Below are 16,940 nucleotides of genomic sequence, written 5' to 3'. Positions count from 1 at the left end.
CACAGGAGGCTCGGGAAGCTCTGAGGGCGGAGCCGTCAAAGGCTCGGGTGGCTCAAGAGGCGGAGCCGTAGTAGGCTTTGGAGGCGGAGCCCTGGAAGGCCCGAGAGGCGGAGTCCTGGAAGGCCCGAGAGGCTTGAGGGGCGGTGCCCTGGAAGGCTCGAGAGGTTTGAGGGGCGGAGCCCTGGTGGGCTTGAGAGGCTTGAGGGGCAGAGCCATGGTAGGCTCGAGAGGCTTGAGGGGCAGAGCCCTGGAAGGCTCGAGAGGCTTGAGGGGCGGGGCCCTGGAAGGCTCGAGAGGCTTGAGGGGCGGAGCCCTGGAAGGCTCGAGAGGCGAAGCCCTGGAAGGCTCGAGAGGCTTGAGAGGCGGAGCCCTGGGAGGCTCGAGAGGCTTGAGAGGCGGAGCCCTGGGAGGCTCGAGAGGCGGAGCCCTGGGAGGCTTGAGAGGCGGAGCTCTGGGAAGCTCGGAGGGCGGAGCTATGGAAAGCTCGGGAGGCGGAGCTCTGGAAAGCTCAGGAAGCTCGGAAGGCAGGGCTCTGGAAAGCCCAGGAGGCGGAGCTCTGGAAAGCTCAGAAGATGGAGCTCTGGAAAGCTCGGGAAACTCGGAAGGCGGAGCTCTGGAAAGCTCGGGAAACTCGGAAGGCGGAGCTCTGGAAAGCTCGGGAAACTCGGAAGGCGGAGCTCTGGAAAGCTCGGGAAACTCGGAAGGCGGAGCTCTGGAAAGCTCGGGAAACTCGGAAGGCGGAGCTCAGAAAGCTCGGGAGGAGGAGCCCTAGAAGACTCGAGAGACGAGAGACTTGGGAGGCGGAGCCCTGGAAGACTCGAGAGGTGCTGGCTCTAGGATGGGCACGACCACTGGCGCTGGCTCTTGGACGGTCACGGCCACTGGCGCTGGCTCTTGGACGGTCACGGCCACTGGCGCTGGCTCTTGGACGGTCACGGCCACTGGCGCTGGCTCTTGGACGGTCACGGCCACTGGCGCTGGCTCTTGGACGGTCGAGGCCACAGGCGCTGGCTCAGGGACGGTCGAGGCCACAGGCGCTGGCTCAGGGACGGTCGAGGCTACAGGCGCTGGCTCAGGGACGGTCGAGGCTACAGGCGCTGGCTCAGGGACGGTCGAGGCTACAGGCGCTGGCTCAGGGACGGTCGAGGCTACAGGCGCTGGCTCAGGGACGGTCGAGGCTACAGGCGCTGGCTCAGGGACGCTTGAGGCTACAGGCACTGGCTCACTGGACGCCTGAGGCTACAGGCACTGGCTCGGGACGGTCGAGGGCTCAGGCTCGCCACAGTGACATGCGAGGGCTCTAGCTCGCTCACCGCGGGCTGACGAGGACTCAGGCTCGCCACAGTGACATGCGTGGGCTCTAGCTCACTCACCGTGGCTGACGAGGACTCAGGCTCGCTCACAGTGACATGCGTGGGCTTTAGCTCGCTCACCGTGACATGCGTGGGCTCTGGCTCGCGAGACCGGGCTGGCGCTGGCGGGAGGCGGAAGCCCGTCTTCTCTCCTCCTCCGGCAGACGAGCGGACCGTGCAGGCTCGATGACGGCAACAGGCGTGGGGTTTGCACACTGACCGTAGGGGCTGGCGTGACAGGGAGAGCTAGGGACGACTGGAGAGTCACCGCCGTGGAGGGGAGGCAGGATCCTCATCCACAACATCCACAGTAAGTGGTGAGCCGCATACCAGCAGCGTCTCCGCCACAAAATCACAGAGCGTCCAGCCGCGTGTCGCCGGTGGCAACCGCTCCTTCAGTGAGGGGTTCAGGTTACCCCAGAAGAAAACCACCAAGGCCGAAGTCCGGGAAGTCGGAGATGTTTGCCAGCTCAAGGAAGTCACGGATGTGGTCCTCCATCGGTCGGTCCTCTTGCTTTAGGCAAAGCAGCTGGTAGTTCGCTTGCTGAACCGCTGGATCCATAGTGTGGTCTGTCGTTCTGTAACAAATGCAGGAGTGAAGGCAGACGAGGAGGTGCGGATCCAAAAGCAGGTTCTTTATTATAAATCAAAGTGAGGGCAAACAAACAGGAACAAAGAAACATCCATGAGGGGAAAACAACATGAACATGAAAAACATCCACAGGCAGGAGAAACAACCATAACATTCACGTGCAACAACATTCAACGACAGACAAGGACTAAACCAAAAACCAGGATATAAATACAAAAACATGGGAAAAAGGGGCCAATGAACAAACAGAACACAAACTAGGTGACAAGGTGATTAACAGAAACCAAAGGCAAATTAACAAGGGCAGGTGAAAACAATGAACAGTGAACACGAGGGAAAACAAGACTATGGAGGTACAAGGGTGACAAAAGTGAAAACTAAGGAATAACAAAAGTGACAAAATTACAAACAAAGGGCAACAGTGAGACAAGACAGGGTAACCGTTACATTAAGAAATATTTTAAGGATATGTGCCTTCGTGTAATTTAACATTTTTTAATTTTTATTTAATAACAATTGAAATAAGGGTGCATTCAGTAGTTTAGTTTTTGCTGTGGTATTGATTTTTGGTATAGAGAATTTCTAAATTTCACTGGTATTGCTGTCGACTACTGAAATTTGGAATTAAGATATCCCAATAGGTTGGACATCAGCGATTAAGGTTGCAGGAAATGTAGTTCTAGCGGGAAGACTTGCAGCTGTACATCATCGCACCAGTAGCTAGGTAACTCCTAGCCAATGATGTGTCAGCCATCGCTTTATAAGTCTGCTTATAATCATTCACATTGCTGTTTCAGTGAGCCAAACGGCAACCTCCACCACCCCACCACCACCAGTTGTGTCCCATCCTACATGGGGGTAGGCTCTTCGCCCCTGCCTCCTACTGTATCTCTGGCAGGATCTGACAGTTTTGAGTAAACTTCTTTGGACGGGGCCAGACGGGGATTACGCCAAAGAGAGACATTCCTGTTTCATACTCATCAAATAAATGTCATCTTCAATTTTACTCAAGTCTGCGAGTCTTCCTGATTGAACTGCCCTTACTACAATTTTATCTGCAGAATGACAACTCTAAAAGTCAAATACATGCTAAAAATCATATAATACTCCAAATACCCCATAACAATACTTCAGTGAATTGACAACAAATGCACAAAGGAAGTGCCACCTTGTAGAAATTGTGTTCATTTCTGTGTAAATAATTCAGATATATATAGCCATGCTCCTTATCTGCATTATTCATGTAAACACATACAGAAACGTTCTGTCATTACAGGCCTCAATAACAGCTGTCTATTGTACTATGAAGATTGTCCTGTACAGATTGGTATCCTGAATGTGCTGCAGAAAGCCATTGTGTATGTACAAATTAACATGTATATGCACATATGCATATATGGGCACAGTCACAAGACTACTTGCTGCAACATACTGTATATTAAGAGGTAAAAGGGTACCATAAAATCAAAATCTGTATGGATCACACTGCACACAAATTTCACCTGATCTCATTAGGTGTCTCCTCCTCCTCGTATTTCTTTTTCTCTTTCTTGCGGAAGACGAGCCATATGATGAGAATGATGAGCAAAACGCCAAAGGAGACACCCACCACTGCACCAGCCACCACACCCATTCCCCGCACATCTAAACACACACAGAAAGGCATAAATATTGATGGGGTTTTACATCATGTTATATCACATCACTTTTGCCCCATTCACATGACGACTATTAAAATACACAACTATATATATATATATTGTATATATGAAATACAGTACATATTCACACTTTAGAAAATAAATTGTCCTGACTTATTAGATGACCTACATTGAAGCCATTGAAAAATAAGAACAAAATAATATATAAAATATCTGTGGCATGCAATGTTGGGTGTTGAACACATATAGTAGTTACACTTTATTTGAGTTCTGAATAAAACTGAATAAGGCAGACTGCTGAATAAAATATTCATGCTGATCAGTATTATTAATCATTATTAGTATTCATATTCATTTAGTAGCATTATTGATAATTTATATTAAATTATTAAATGTATGTCTTTATGTTATGTTGTGTAAGTCAAGGCATGTCTAAAGCCTAGTGTAAGTCAAGGTTGTATATTTATGTTTATATAGGTTGAGTTGCCTTATATGAGTAGGGGAGGGGAAGATATTTTTATTTTAAACGACTATGGTATGCTTAAATACACCAGCAAATGTAACTCATTCAGAGAAAGATGAGAAAGACTGAGCGAGACAGAGAGAGAGACAGAGAAAGATGGGAAAGACAATGATGACCATCACATAACATCATTATAAATATGATGTCTAATAACTAACAGAATTAATAAATGTACTTTTTCTTGGCAAATGTAACTGCTGTGGCTCCATGACTTCACAAAAGTCTTCACAGCCATAAATTAAACTTTGACAACCACTGCAAAAATTCCACTTTCACCAAAATGCTTTTAATTTCCTGTGGTGTGAAAAACCCAGAGCATAGGCCTTGTGCACAACAGTTTATATAACTCTCTATCTTTTCCTCTGGTGAGCATTCAATTCTTCTGTCTCTTCCGAAACCATTACACACAAACACTGAGAGATTGCTATTTGACCAAGACCAATGACAAATAACAACACTCAGGCTCTCTATAGTCCCTAGTGCTCAGTTGTAGAGACAGTGTGTATGTGCACATGTGCGTATGTGTGTGTGTGAGAGAGAAAAACATGTGGGGAAGTGAATCTGGATGGGTTTTATAAAAAAAAAGAAAACAGTTATAGCAATGACTATAATAAAAAGAAATAATTTAAAACAAACTCTTTAAAAGTAAAACCAATATTTAAGCTTCCTAACTGAGGAAATGTTGTTCTACACATGGCAATAAAAAAAATGCAAGCTCTATGCAGTGTGGAAACAGACTCTGTCCATCACACTGGGTGGAAGCATCAAGTTAAAAGCGCCACTACTGAATGAACCAAGATCAGAGTATTAAAACCTCACCACTAATTACTCCCATATAAGGCCAATGGCAAAGGCTGACCTGAGAGCTGCACTCACATTGCATTGTGACCTCGATGATGCAGTTCTCCTCTCCTACATCGTTGCTGGCAGTGCACTTGTAGACCCCTGAGCTGTCCTGTGTTAAGTTTCTCAAGGTCACAATCTCTGGATTCTTCAGATCTGGACATGGGAAATAATGTATTATTAACATGAGATCATGTGATGTGTAAAAATCCCAATACTTATGACACATTTATGACACAAATTTCCTGGTAATCTCTCTGTCTCTCTGTCTGTGTCCATCAGTCCTTCTAACAGGTAACTACAGTATGTAGATGTTTTTGTAAAATACTTATTGAGGGTATAGTACAATTAGATATTTGTATGTTTTCTTTTAATTTATAGCTTTTCCATCTTGTTGTTGTTGTAGATTAGATATTTGTAAAATATTGTTGTGTTTTTCTGACTTTATAGCTTGTCTTCTTGTTTTGTTTTTTTTTTATATTAGACATTGCTTAAACAATTGTGGTTTTCCTGATTTGATAGCTTTTCTTGGTTGTTTTTAAGTTTTAGATTAGACATTGTGTTACACCTGTAGCGCCTGCTATCTCTCTTGCACGCCGCCAGAGGTCGCCATCCCCTGAGTATTAACACTTCTCGAACTACATTTCCTGTTATCCTCCAGTCAGACTGATTACTCATCCATCTGTTCCACATTAATTCTGGTTATTTAAGTTCCCTGTTTTCTGGCATTCAGTGCGAAATCTTGATTGCCTAGCCAACATATCTGAGAGTCATTTACCTATCCTGTTTTTGCTGTGTTTTGACTTCTGCCTATTTCTTGTATTTCCCTACTTGCTTGTTAGTTTTGTGGATACATTGCCCGTTTACTGGTTTACCCGTCTGCTTCTCAGATTTACTCAATTTGCCTTTCTAGACTGTCTGCCTGTGTACTGAACCTTTTGTTGTTATGTTTCCCCTTTATTTTGCTACACTGTTTTACTGTTTATATTGTTATTAAAGCTGCTCATGGATCTTAACTGTTGTTCTCAGATTTTAGCTTTCTTTTTTTTCTTTTTTATTTTAGATAAGATTTTGGTAAAATATTGGCATGTTTTTAAAGGTTGTGTTTCTTGTTTGTTTTTTTAGTTTTAAGATGAAATATTTCTGAAATATTGGTGTGTTTTCTCTGATTTATAGATTCCCTTACGACTTGATAATGCACATGGGGAGTGCCCTTCCACACAACCTAGTTGTACCTTCTCTACAATAACGCAATACTAATTTATTTCATATTAAAAGGGTTATGCCCAACTACCCCCTGTGGAGGAGGTGGTAGCGCCACACTTCTGCCCAGCGAGTAGCAGGCCATGGAAATCATGCGCCATTCATCCTTCCAAGCTGAGTCAACTGACGTCCACACTGGCTGGAAGAGCACACTTGCTGCGGGCCAACCTGGTTCAGCACCCCACATAATGGCGGGTGCTCTGCGTATTCCAAGCCAAGCTCTTCAAGCAAATGGACGAGCAAGGCTATGATCCAGAGACTTTCATAGAACTCTGCTACGGACTTAATGATGCGTGCTATGAAAGTCACTGCACAGGCTATGTGCAAGTCAATGAGCAACCTGGTAGATCTGGATCCTCACGGAAATGTGTGACATTGAAAAAACCGCCCTGTGGATGCTCCAATATCTCCAGCCGGCATCTTCGGCGGCTCTGTGGATAAGTATGCCATGCGTTACATTGCGACTAAGCAACACTTGCAGGATATGAGACACTTTATGCTGAAATTAAGTATTATATCACAATTGGTTCGCTCCCGCTCTGTTTCGAGCCAGTGCCCGGCCAAAAGCCCCATGCCCGCTGCCTCAGCGCCTCCACCTGCCGCCGCCGAGCCACGCAAGCCACGGACCAAACGGAAGCAGCCGTATCAGTGCACGCCCCGCACCGATGGGTCTGCTCTGAAGATGGCACTATTGGAGACACACAACACTGTTCCCCATCTTCCCACTGTTGTTTGTCGGGGAAGGAATACTGCTGTTCACAATATTGTTCAAAATTTTGTTTCTGTGTCTCGCATTCAGATAAATGCAAAAAAAGAATACAGTGCTCGTTGCACATGCACGAGATGTTCACACATTCTCAATAAAGAGCTCTTTTCCTCTTCAAAACCTGCCATTGTGCACAACCCCTTCCCACTTAAGAGCAGCACAATATATAATGAACAAACCAAATTGCCCTCTGTCCCGTTATGCAGACGCCCTTACGGGTATTTCAGATTGGGTGACGAAATGATCAAACATGGGAAAACTATCCAATTTGGACGTCAGCCACCACATTTCAACGGCGTTCTGTTTTTCTGAAGATGCGCCAGTGTTAAGAGCAAAAATACACAATCTCCTGGTAAAAAGCGCAATAGAGGTTGTTCCAGATTGTCAAATCAAAAAGGGTTTTGCAGCCATTATTTTCTTGCCCAAAAGAAAGGCCAATCCTAGATCTGAGAAATTTTAATTGCGAACTCGCAAAGTGCCCATTCAAATTATTACACAGAAGGTTTGCGTTGATAGATATGAAATATGTGTACTTTCATTTTCAAATTGTACATCACAAGATATTTTTGAGATTTGCTTTCGAGGGAACGATGTATTGATTCAAAGTCCTGCCCTTCGGGCTGTTTCTGGCTCCTTGCAAGTTCACAAAGTGCATCACTGCGGTTCTTGCTCCTCTGAAACTGAGCGGCGCGCATTTTGAACTACTTCGACGATTGTTCTGTTATGCCAGCACAGAGTCATACTGCTTCAGCATCTAAACAGCTTGGGCCTCAAGCGAAGAGCACACTCTCCCCGAGCCAACAAATCTCCTTTTTGGGTAAAAAAAAAATATATATATATATATATATATATATAGTTTTTATTTTATTTTATAGCTTTTCCTTTTTGTTATTTTTAGATTAGATATTGGTTTGCTATCTCTGATTTTATAGATTTTCCATATTTTTTTGATAATATATTGCTGAAATATTGGTGTATGTTCTCTGATTTTATATCTTATTTGTATCTATGTAATTATTTTGTGTATTGGTTTGTCCATTGCTCAAGGACACAATAGTGATAAAGCAGGATTAAGGTATTAGTGACACTCCAGTTCCTGGCTCACCCCTGAACCTGTAAAATAGTGTTAGCAGATCAAATCCTCAGCTATCCCTATTTACAGTACTACGTCTTTTACAACTCTACTTTACAAGCTTCAATCAAACACAGTGTTAATCAGAGGAAGAACGATTTGGTTGCTTCTGAGAACAAGCCTTGTGAAGTGAGCATGTGCCCACAGATGCCTATGTCATATGGCTGTATGAATGAATTAATGCTTGCGTGAGTATGTATGTGTGCGTGTGTCAGTCTGATGCATGTCTCTTCTAAAACTGCAGCAGATGAGATGAACTGTTAATGTTTTCCTATAGCCTGTGAGGAAGCACTTGCGTCTGTAGCAGTGCCTTATGATGGAAGAGGAGACACTGAGCGTGCTCAGAACCTCTCTTGCGTCTTCAGCCAAGGAGTGTTTGTCAGCTAGAGTGATTCCGACCATTGAGTCACTTGCATCATTTACTCATTCAGGATGTAATACCCCTATTTCCTTCCTCCATCCCTTCATCTCTTCTCTCCCATCATCCCAGTCACTCATCTGCTTTAAAATTTGTGGGTGGTGGAATGTTTATCAGTCAAAGAATGCTGATTAGAATGAGCAGGTGTCCGTTGATGAGAGTGGGTAATTGTTGCGCTTGGGCAAGGTCAGGGTCCAACATTCCTGCAGCACTGACTGCAAATGGCTAAATAGATTGTTAAAAAAATGGTGCTCAGATTATCTGGTATCAGCCGGAGAAATAGTTCTGAAACAGTGCTTGAGCATTGCATTGCTCTCTGTTCCATCTGCAGCTGTGATAAATAAATCATTTTGTTTTTACACTTTTGTTGAGTTGTTGTTTTGTTTTCCAAGCAGAACTGAATAAGATTGCATTTTAACGTAAGAACTGCCAAAGACCATTGAACATCTCTTTTGCATCTTTGTCATTGTTTAGTCTCAGACAGGCTAGAAGGCTAATATCTCAAGAGCTACTGAAATCCATTCTAAGCTCATTGCCTTGCCGCTTAGGAAGTTCTGGGAGTCACCTTTCTCCCCTAAAGTTTTCATTACACATTACTGGTCTGCAATATTCAGAACTAACATGAGAGTACTTGTCAATGGATTTGCCAAACTTTGCAATGTTCATGTTGTCATATTTTTTTAAAGTTATTTAAGACTATTATAACACAGCAATCTGGGGTCAAATATTTTTGTTTAATTACCAGACAACTGTGATCCATTCATTATCGCAAAATAAAACCCTTCAGAATGTTACTAGATCCATCTGATTTGTGTCCTGATCACCATGTTGAGGTTCATTTTGTGAGAATAAATAAGCAGGTTTATGTACAAAAATACGCTGATAACAATCAAAAATCAGCTCATTCATAAAATCTGACAATTTGACATCAAAATGTTTAACTGACATGGCCACACCGAATAAACCACCAGAACAGCGGCAAAGTTGTTTACATGCAGAGCAAAATTGGGGTAATGCCTAAAAAGTTAGGTGTGTCGGTTGTTCCCTTTACAAAAAGCTTCACTTTGATGCTGCGCTTTTGCTAAGCGCTACGGGGAACAATCTTGCATTGTGAACAGCTGTGAATTTGTGTGAAACACGTCAATGAACATTGACCTGAATTTATAGCCTCGGCTGGTGATGATCATTAGATGCACCTGTGGCCAGGCTATAAAATAGAGGCGTCACCAGCGTGTCGACAGATATTTTTCATTCAGAGCATACTGTGCTGTGTGTCTCACAACCTGCTAAGAAAACTTTCTTCCCTCTTTGTTAGGAGTTAGAAATTGTTAGGCAGTGCACAGAACTTTCTTTCCTTTCTCTCTCTGCTCTGAAAGAGATTTTATATATATATATATAAAGAGAATGGCGGAGAAACGGAGCAAACGATGCGTGTTTCCTTGTCAACGTTTCATGACCGAACAAGGACACGCATGAGTTTTGCTTTGTTTGTTTGGGGAAGAGCACGCTGCTCGCGTTGGGGCGGGCGGTGCGCACATTGTGACCTTCTTTCGGTCGGGATGCTTCGCGCTCGCCTCGCTTACTTCCGAGAGCCAGCACCCGCACTTCATTCGTGGGGCTCTTGTATGGATCTGGCTGAGGAGCGAGAGAGCCTTTCGCTCGCTCTCTCCCCAGATCCAGCTGGTCCTTCTCGTGATCTTGAAGCGCGCTCCGGCGCCTCTTCAGTTCAGGAGGGGGACCGCGATTCTCTTGGATCTATAGATTTCAAGTTACCCACATCTGAGCACTCCAAGCATGACGCAAAATCCTCTGAGGAGTTACTCGATGTGGTTACTCGTGTTGTGGCCAGACTTCAATTAGACTGGCCACGTGACCAAGAAACCCCCCCAAAAAAACCTGCTCTCCCCTCTAAGCCATGCAGAACTACCTCCATGCTAGTGGGGAGGGCTTATCAAGCGGCAGGTCAGGCTGGTGCTGCACTGCACACCATGGCTGTGTTACAGGCGTACAACTCTCGACGAAGAGGCCTTTTCAGAGCTTCGTCGAGCTACGGATTTGTCTCTCCGCGCGACCAAGCAGTCAGCCTGTGCCATTGGCCGGTCTATGTCTGCTTTGGTCAGTACGGAGAGGCATTTATGGCTTAACCTGTCAGGCATCCGAGATAGGGACAGAGTTTTCTTAATCGATGCCCCGGTTTCGCCTTCTGGTCTCTTTGGAGACGCCATGAATATGGTTATCTCCTGATTCCAGGAGGCGAAAAGCCATGAGGAAGCCTTTGGGCAGTTTCTTCCTCGCCGCACTCAGGGGGCGGGGCCGTCGGCCACCCAGTCTCGCCCCGATTCTGCAAGGAAAGAGGCTCAAAAACAGAGCGTGGCGAGTCGTGCTCCCCCTCGTAGGGACTGGGGACAGGCTCGTCGCCCTCAGCAGCCACCCAAGAAAGACCTCAGGGCTGTGATTTCTAAAAGAAAGAAGCCCTGACCGTCTTGTACCCAACTTTGTGAGGGTAGTTCCCTTCGGGATGGGGCGCGTGTATCATCCACTTCGGCCCTCCCGATACCCTCACGAAACCTCTTCACTCCCGCCGCCTTTGGTGTTTCGGGTGATAGAGGCTTCCAACAAAGAGTTTGGTGTACCGTTGCTTCCTGCCTTAATCCAGGACACGGGAACACTCAACATCCCCTCAACAGGAAGTGTTGAAATTAGTACCCATCTCAGAGAACCTGGCAGCATGGAAACTTCTGCTAGGTATTTCTATGTGGGTTCTAAAGACAGTAGAAAGAGGCTACAGAATTCAATTCACTCGCCGCCCTCCGCGTTTCAACAGCGTGGTTCCCACTACCGTAAGACCGGAGCAGGCATGTCTACTGTGGAGAGAACTGCAAAATCTCTTGGCAAAAGGGGCCATAGAACATGTTCCCCTTCCAGAGAAAGAGTCAGGATATTACAGCAGATACTTCCTGGTTCCCAAGAAGGGTGGGGGGTTGCGTCCGATTCTAGATCTTCGAGGCTTGAACCGCTCGGTCAGGGTGTTCAAGTTCAAGATGCTAACTGTCAAGTCGGTCGTGTCTCAGATCCAACATCACGATTGGCTGGTCACGATCGATCTCATGGATGCATATTTCCATATTGGAATTCTGCCACAGCACAGGAAGTTCCTGACGTTCGCTTCCGGGGACGAAGCCTTCCAGTATCGGGTTCTTCCATTCGGCCTAGCCCTATCACCCCACACATTCACGAAATGCATGGATGCAGCACTGGCTCCTTTGCGACTCCAGGGCATCCGCATTCTAAATTATTTAGACGACTGGCTGATCCTAGCACAATCTCAAGAACTGGCAGTTCAGCACAGGGATATCGTCTTGGCTCATCTAGGTTCTCTGGGTCTGAGACTCAACGTCCAAAAGAGCGTTCTTTCTCCAACCCAGGAAATTACCTATCTAGGGATTATATGGAACTCGATCACGATGTGGGCACAGTTGTCTCCCGCTCGTGTCAGGTCCATCCAGAACTCCCTGAGCAATCTCAGGCTAGGTCAAAGTTGCACTGTTCATCAGTATCAACGAATACTAGGTCTCATGGCATCCACGGTGATTCCTTTGGGCCTTCTCCATATGAGACCATTTAAGCTGTGGCTAAAAGCCAGGGGATTTCATCCAAAGGCCAGTCCCCTAAGGCAAATAAGGGTTACGCGCCGAGCGCTTCATTCCCTTTCTGTGTGGTTCAGACCCCGGTTCCTTACCTATCGTCGCAGGATGCTAACGACAGACGCCTCTCTGATGGGTTGGGGTGCGATCTTAAGTGGTCGTCCAGCCCAAGGGGAATGGGAGGGTCATCAGCTCGATTGGCACATCAACTGCTTCGAGCTGATGGCGGTATTTCTGGCCCTGAAATACTTCCTCCGACATCTGAGAGGCTGCCATGTCCTTGTGCGGGTGGACAACATAGCAGCAGTCTCCTACATAAACCATCAAGGAGGTCTACTTTCTCGCCACCTGAATTTGCTGGCACGTCGGATTCTCCTTTGGGCCCAGGGCAAGCTCCTGTCACTCAGGGCAATTTACATCCCTGGACGCCTAAATGTGGGAGCAGATTTTCTATCCAGACAAAACATACCGAGGGGCTAGTGGAAACTCCACCCCGAGGTAGTACAACAAATTTGGGAGAGATTTTACAGAGCAGAAGTGGACCTCTTCGCCTCTCAAGAGACTGCGCAATGTCCCCTCTACTTCTCTCTGAGTCACCCAGCCCCCCTGGGTCTGGACGCGATGGCGCATACATGGCCCAGAATGTGTCTGTATGCTTTTCTCCTGGTTTCTCTGCTCCCGGGAGTCTTAGCCAGAGTTCGCCAGCAAGGGTCTTGCCTCTTACTGATAGCGCCTTGCTGGCCGAACAGGATTTGGTTCTCAGAAATTATATCTCTCCTCGACGGCTCGCCTTGGGCGATTCCGGACAGGAGGGACCTTCTGTCTCAGGCACAGGGGACGATATTTCATCCCCGGCCCGAATTGTGGAAACTTCATGTTTGGCCCCTGAAGGGTACCAACTGAGGGACACAGGGCTCTCGCCTGAAGTTATCGAGACCATTCTTAGTGCTAGGGCTCCCTCCACCAGAAGAATCTACACCAATAAATGGGGTGTCTTCGAAAAGTGGTGCAGTTTACATGGTGCAGATCCAGTTAACTGCCAAATTGTTTCAGTTCTGGACTTTCTGCAGGAAAAACTGTCAGCAGGCATATGCCCCGCTACTCTCAGGGTTTATGTGGCCGCCATTTCGGCTTGCCACGGGGCGCCTTTGGGGAGGCACCCTCTACTCGCTCGCTTCATTCGTGGAGCCAGGCGACTGAGGCCTCCTGTTAGGACCAGAATTCCCTCATGGGACTTAGCAATAGTCCTGGAGGGTCTGGCTGAAACCCCCTTTGAACCTCTAGAGTCAGCGTCTGACAGACTTCTGACTCTCAAGCTGGTTTTTCTTGTGGCGATTACCTCTCTTAAGAGAATCAAGGATCTACAGGCTCTGTCTGTTTTGCCGGCCTGTTTAGAGTTTGCCCCAGGTATGGCCAAAGCTATCCTGCATCCTCATCCTGACTACCTTCCTAAGGTGCCTTTTTCGACACTACACCCTGTCACTCTGGAAGCCTTCTGCTCCACTTCGTTTTTAACGCCGGAGCAGGAAAGTCTTCACAGACTCTGCCCAGTCCATGCCCTTCAGACTTATGTCCACCGCACTAGCCAGTGGCGTAAGTCTGGGCAATTATTTGTCTGCTTTGGGGGACGCAACAGGGGGGCAGCCGCTACCAAGCAGACTATGTCACATTGGGTGAGGGATGCTATTTCCCTGGCCTATGAGGCACGCGGTCAAGCTTCGCCAGTAGGTGTCAGGGCTCACTCCACCAGAGGGGTCGCCGCCTCTAAAGCCTTGGCTAGAGGGGTCCCTCTGCAGCAGGTTTGTGATGCGGCAGGCTGGTCCTCTCCGCACACATTCATCAGATTTTATAGTTTGGATGTTCATGCTACTCCGGGCTCTTACGTCCTTGAGTCGACATCCCAAGCTCATGCCTGAACGGGTTTGTGACGCGGCGGGCTGGTCCTCTCCGTGCACATTCTTCAGTTTTTTATGGCAGGCTCATGCCTGAACACGTTCGTGATGCGGCAGGCTGGTCCTTTCCGCACACGTTCATCGAACTTCATAGGTTAGATGTTTCTGCTACTCCGGATTCTTACGTCCTTGAGTCGACATCTCAAGCTCACGTCTGAACAAGTTTGTGATGCGGCAGGCTGGTCCTCTCCGCACACATTCATCAGATTTTATCATTTGGATGTTCATGCTACTCCGGGCTCTTACGTCCTTGAGTCGACATCCCAAACTCATGACTGAACGGGTTTGTGACGCGGCGGGCTGGTCCTCTCCGCGCACATTCTTCAGTTTTTTATGGCAGGCTCATGCCTGAACACGTTCGTGATGCGGCAGGCTGGTCCTTTCCGCACACGTTCATCGAACTCTATGGGCTAGATGTTTCTGCTACTCAGGGCTCTTACGCCCTTGAGTCGACATCAAGCTCATGTCTGGGACCTCTCGCGTTTTTGTGAGCACACTTCACAACCGTAGGGGTCCGGACAGCCCCAGTGCGGCGGCGTGGGTATTGCGTTCCCCGTAGCGCTTAGCAAAAGCGCAGCATCAAAGTGAAGATTTTTGTAAAGGGAACGTCTCGGGTTACATGTGTAACGCTTGTTCCCTGAAAAAAGCGGAACGAGATGCTGCACTTTTTTGCTGCACTGGGACGTCCCAGGACTGCTCTTCAGAAAAAGGTATCTGTCGACACGCTGGTGACGCCTCTATTTTATAGCCTGGCTACAGGTGCATCTAAAGATCATCACCAGCCGAGGCTATAAATTCAGGTCAATGTTCATTGACATGTTTCACACAAATTCACAGCTGTTCACAATGCAAGATTGTTCCCCGTAGCGCTTAGCAAAAGCGCAGCATCTCGTTCCGCTTTTTTCAGGGAACAAGGGTTACACATGTAACCCGAGACGTTTTTGCTTAAAGGGATAGTTCACCCAAAAATGAAAATTCTCTCGTAATTTCTTCACCCTCATGCCATCCAAGATGTGTATGACTTTCTTCTGCAGAACACAAATTAAGATTATTAGAAGAATATTTCAGCTCTGTAGTTCCATACAATGCAAGTGAATGGTGACTGATGCGCCTAAAAGTACACAAAAACAGCATAATAGTAATCTATATAAATCTAGTGGTGTAATCTATGTCTTCAGAAGCGGTATGAAGGTGTGGGTGAGAAACAGATCCATATTTAAGTCATTTTTTCCCCATAAATCTCCACCTTTGACCAGGTTGACCAGTAGGTGGCGATATGCATGAAGAATGCAAATCACCAAAAACAAAAGAAGAAGAATGTGGAAGTGAATGTGAAACTGGAGATTATTGGTACAAATTACTTAAATATTATTCTGTTTCTCACCCACACCTATAATATCACTTCAGAAGATTTGGATTAAAAGACTGGAGTTGTATCGATTACTTTTATGTTGACTTTATGTGCTTTTTGGAGCTTTAAATGTCTGACCACCATTCAGCTGCATTGTATGGACCATAGCTGAGATATTCTTTTTAAAAAAAAGAAATCAATTCATGCACATTCTTTTTACTTTCTTCTAAACTTTTCCTTTAATCCACAGAGACCCAAGAATTGATATTGATAAAAAAATAAGGATTTTTTATGCATGTCATGTTTAAATGTTTTGGGGTGAAATTTGATAAAACAACGGTGGGTATTTCAGTTTGCAAAATTCACCAACTGTTTGGCAGTAAATGGAAGTTTTAAATTCAGAACACAATTCAAAACACAAATTATATGAAACAAAATGTATTATAAGCAGTAAGGGTGAATTCATGAAAAGTTAAGGAATATTGATACAATTATTTAATTACTGGTATAATCAAAGTAATAAAAACACACACTTCCCTATGCAATGTTGTATATTTAATATACCATGAAAACCATAAAAGTATTTTTTTTTTCAATGATTTAACAGCAAATAAAACAGCTAAAATCATTTTAAAATCTATCCATCTATGATTTAATGAATAGCACCATTTGTGTGAATATAGAAAACGTTTGACCATTAAATGCCAATTATTGTATTTTGGCTAAACTTAGAAAATTGTCTCAAACATGTGAAAATTTAGATTTTCCAGGGATGTAATCATCAGTAAGCATGTTGGGAATTAATAATAATAAAAAAAAATATCACAACTCAAATACTTGTGTTTTGAAAGTGTTAGAAATGTTGGCTGAACTTTTTGTGTTACTTTAGCAAGTAAATATGCATTTTTTCCCCCTTGCCACAACTGTTGTTGCGATAACAGTACATTATCTCTTACATTTGTGAGATAGTTAGAAGCAGGTAAACAAGACACCTTTGAGCAGAACAGTACATTGCACTTCTTGTATAAATGGGAAGCTCTTGGCCAGAATAAGGTACAGTACAACATTCACCAGACTTTACGCTGACAGTCAAACATCTGGCTCGCAAGACAAGTGTGTGTCAGACTCACCGATGAGGGCAAAGGGAGGTAGTTTTCCAACACTCTTGCCCTTATCTAGCACTCGCTCCCATTTGTAGTGGATGGGGTCAGATCCATCTGAAGACTTACAGCTGAGCTTCACATCACTGCTTTCCAGCAGCCGGCCCTCCATCCAGCATCTGGGCTTCGAGGGCTTCACTGTAAAGAAGGGGACAGGAATGTTTTTTCATTTTAAAGACCTCATAAAAATGAGATTTCTGTGGCTTTTTTTTTTAGTTCAGTTCTATTAGCTTTAAAGCGTAAATATGTTACTTAGTCTTAGAGGTAGACAAAATTCACTTTT

General features: G+C 45.5%; 1 protein-coding gene across 1 annotated transcript in view; it reads right to left on the bottom strand.

Moving 5' to 3' along the window:
- LOC127622652 (CXADR-like membrane protein) overlaps window positions 1-16,940 on the bottom strand; it is a 128,790-nt gene that overhangs the window by 8,564 nt on the left and 103,286 nt on the right. The window contains exons 4-6 of the mRNA XM_052096672.1: window positions 16,628-16,795; window positions 5,005-5,127; window positions 3,447-3,588 (exon numbers count right to left, since the gene is read on the bottom strand). Coding sequence (XP_051952632.1) covers window positions 3,447-3,588; window positions 5,005-5,127; window positions 16,628-16,795 — 433 coding nt within the window. The remainder of the gene's footprint in view (window positions 1-3,446; window positions 3,589-5,004; window positions 5,128-16,627; window positions 16,796-16,940) is intronic.

Source organism: Xyrauchen texanus, chromosome 29 (assembly GCF_025860055.1).
Source record: "Xyrauchen texanus isolate HMW12.3.18 chromosome 29, RBS_HiC_50CHRs, whole genome shotgun sequence".
Lineage (NCBI taxonomy): Eukaryota > Metazoa > Chordata > Actinopteri > Cypriniformes > Catostomidae > Xyrauchen > Xyrauchen texanus.
This window is presented reverse-complemented; position numbering and strand designations above follow the sequence as displayed.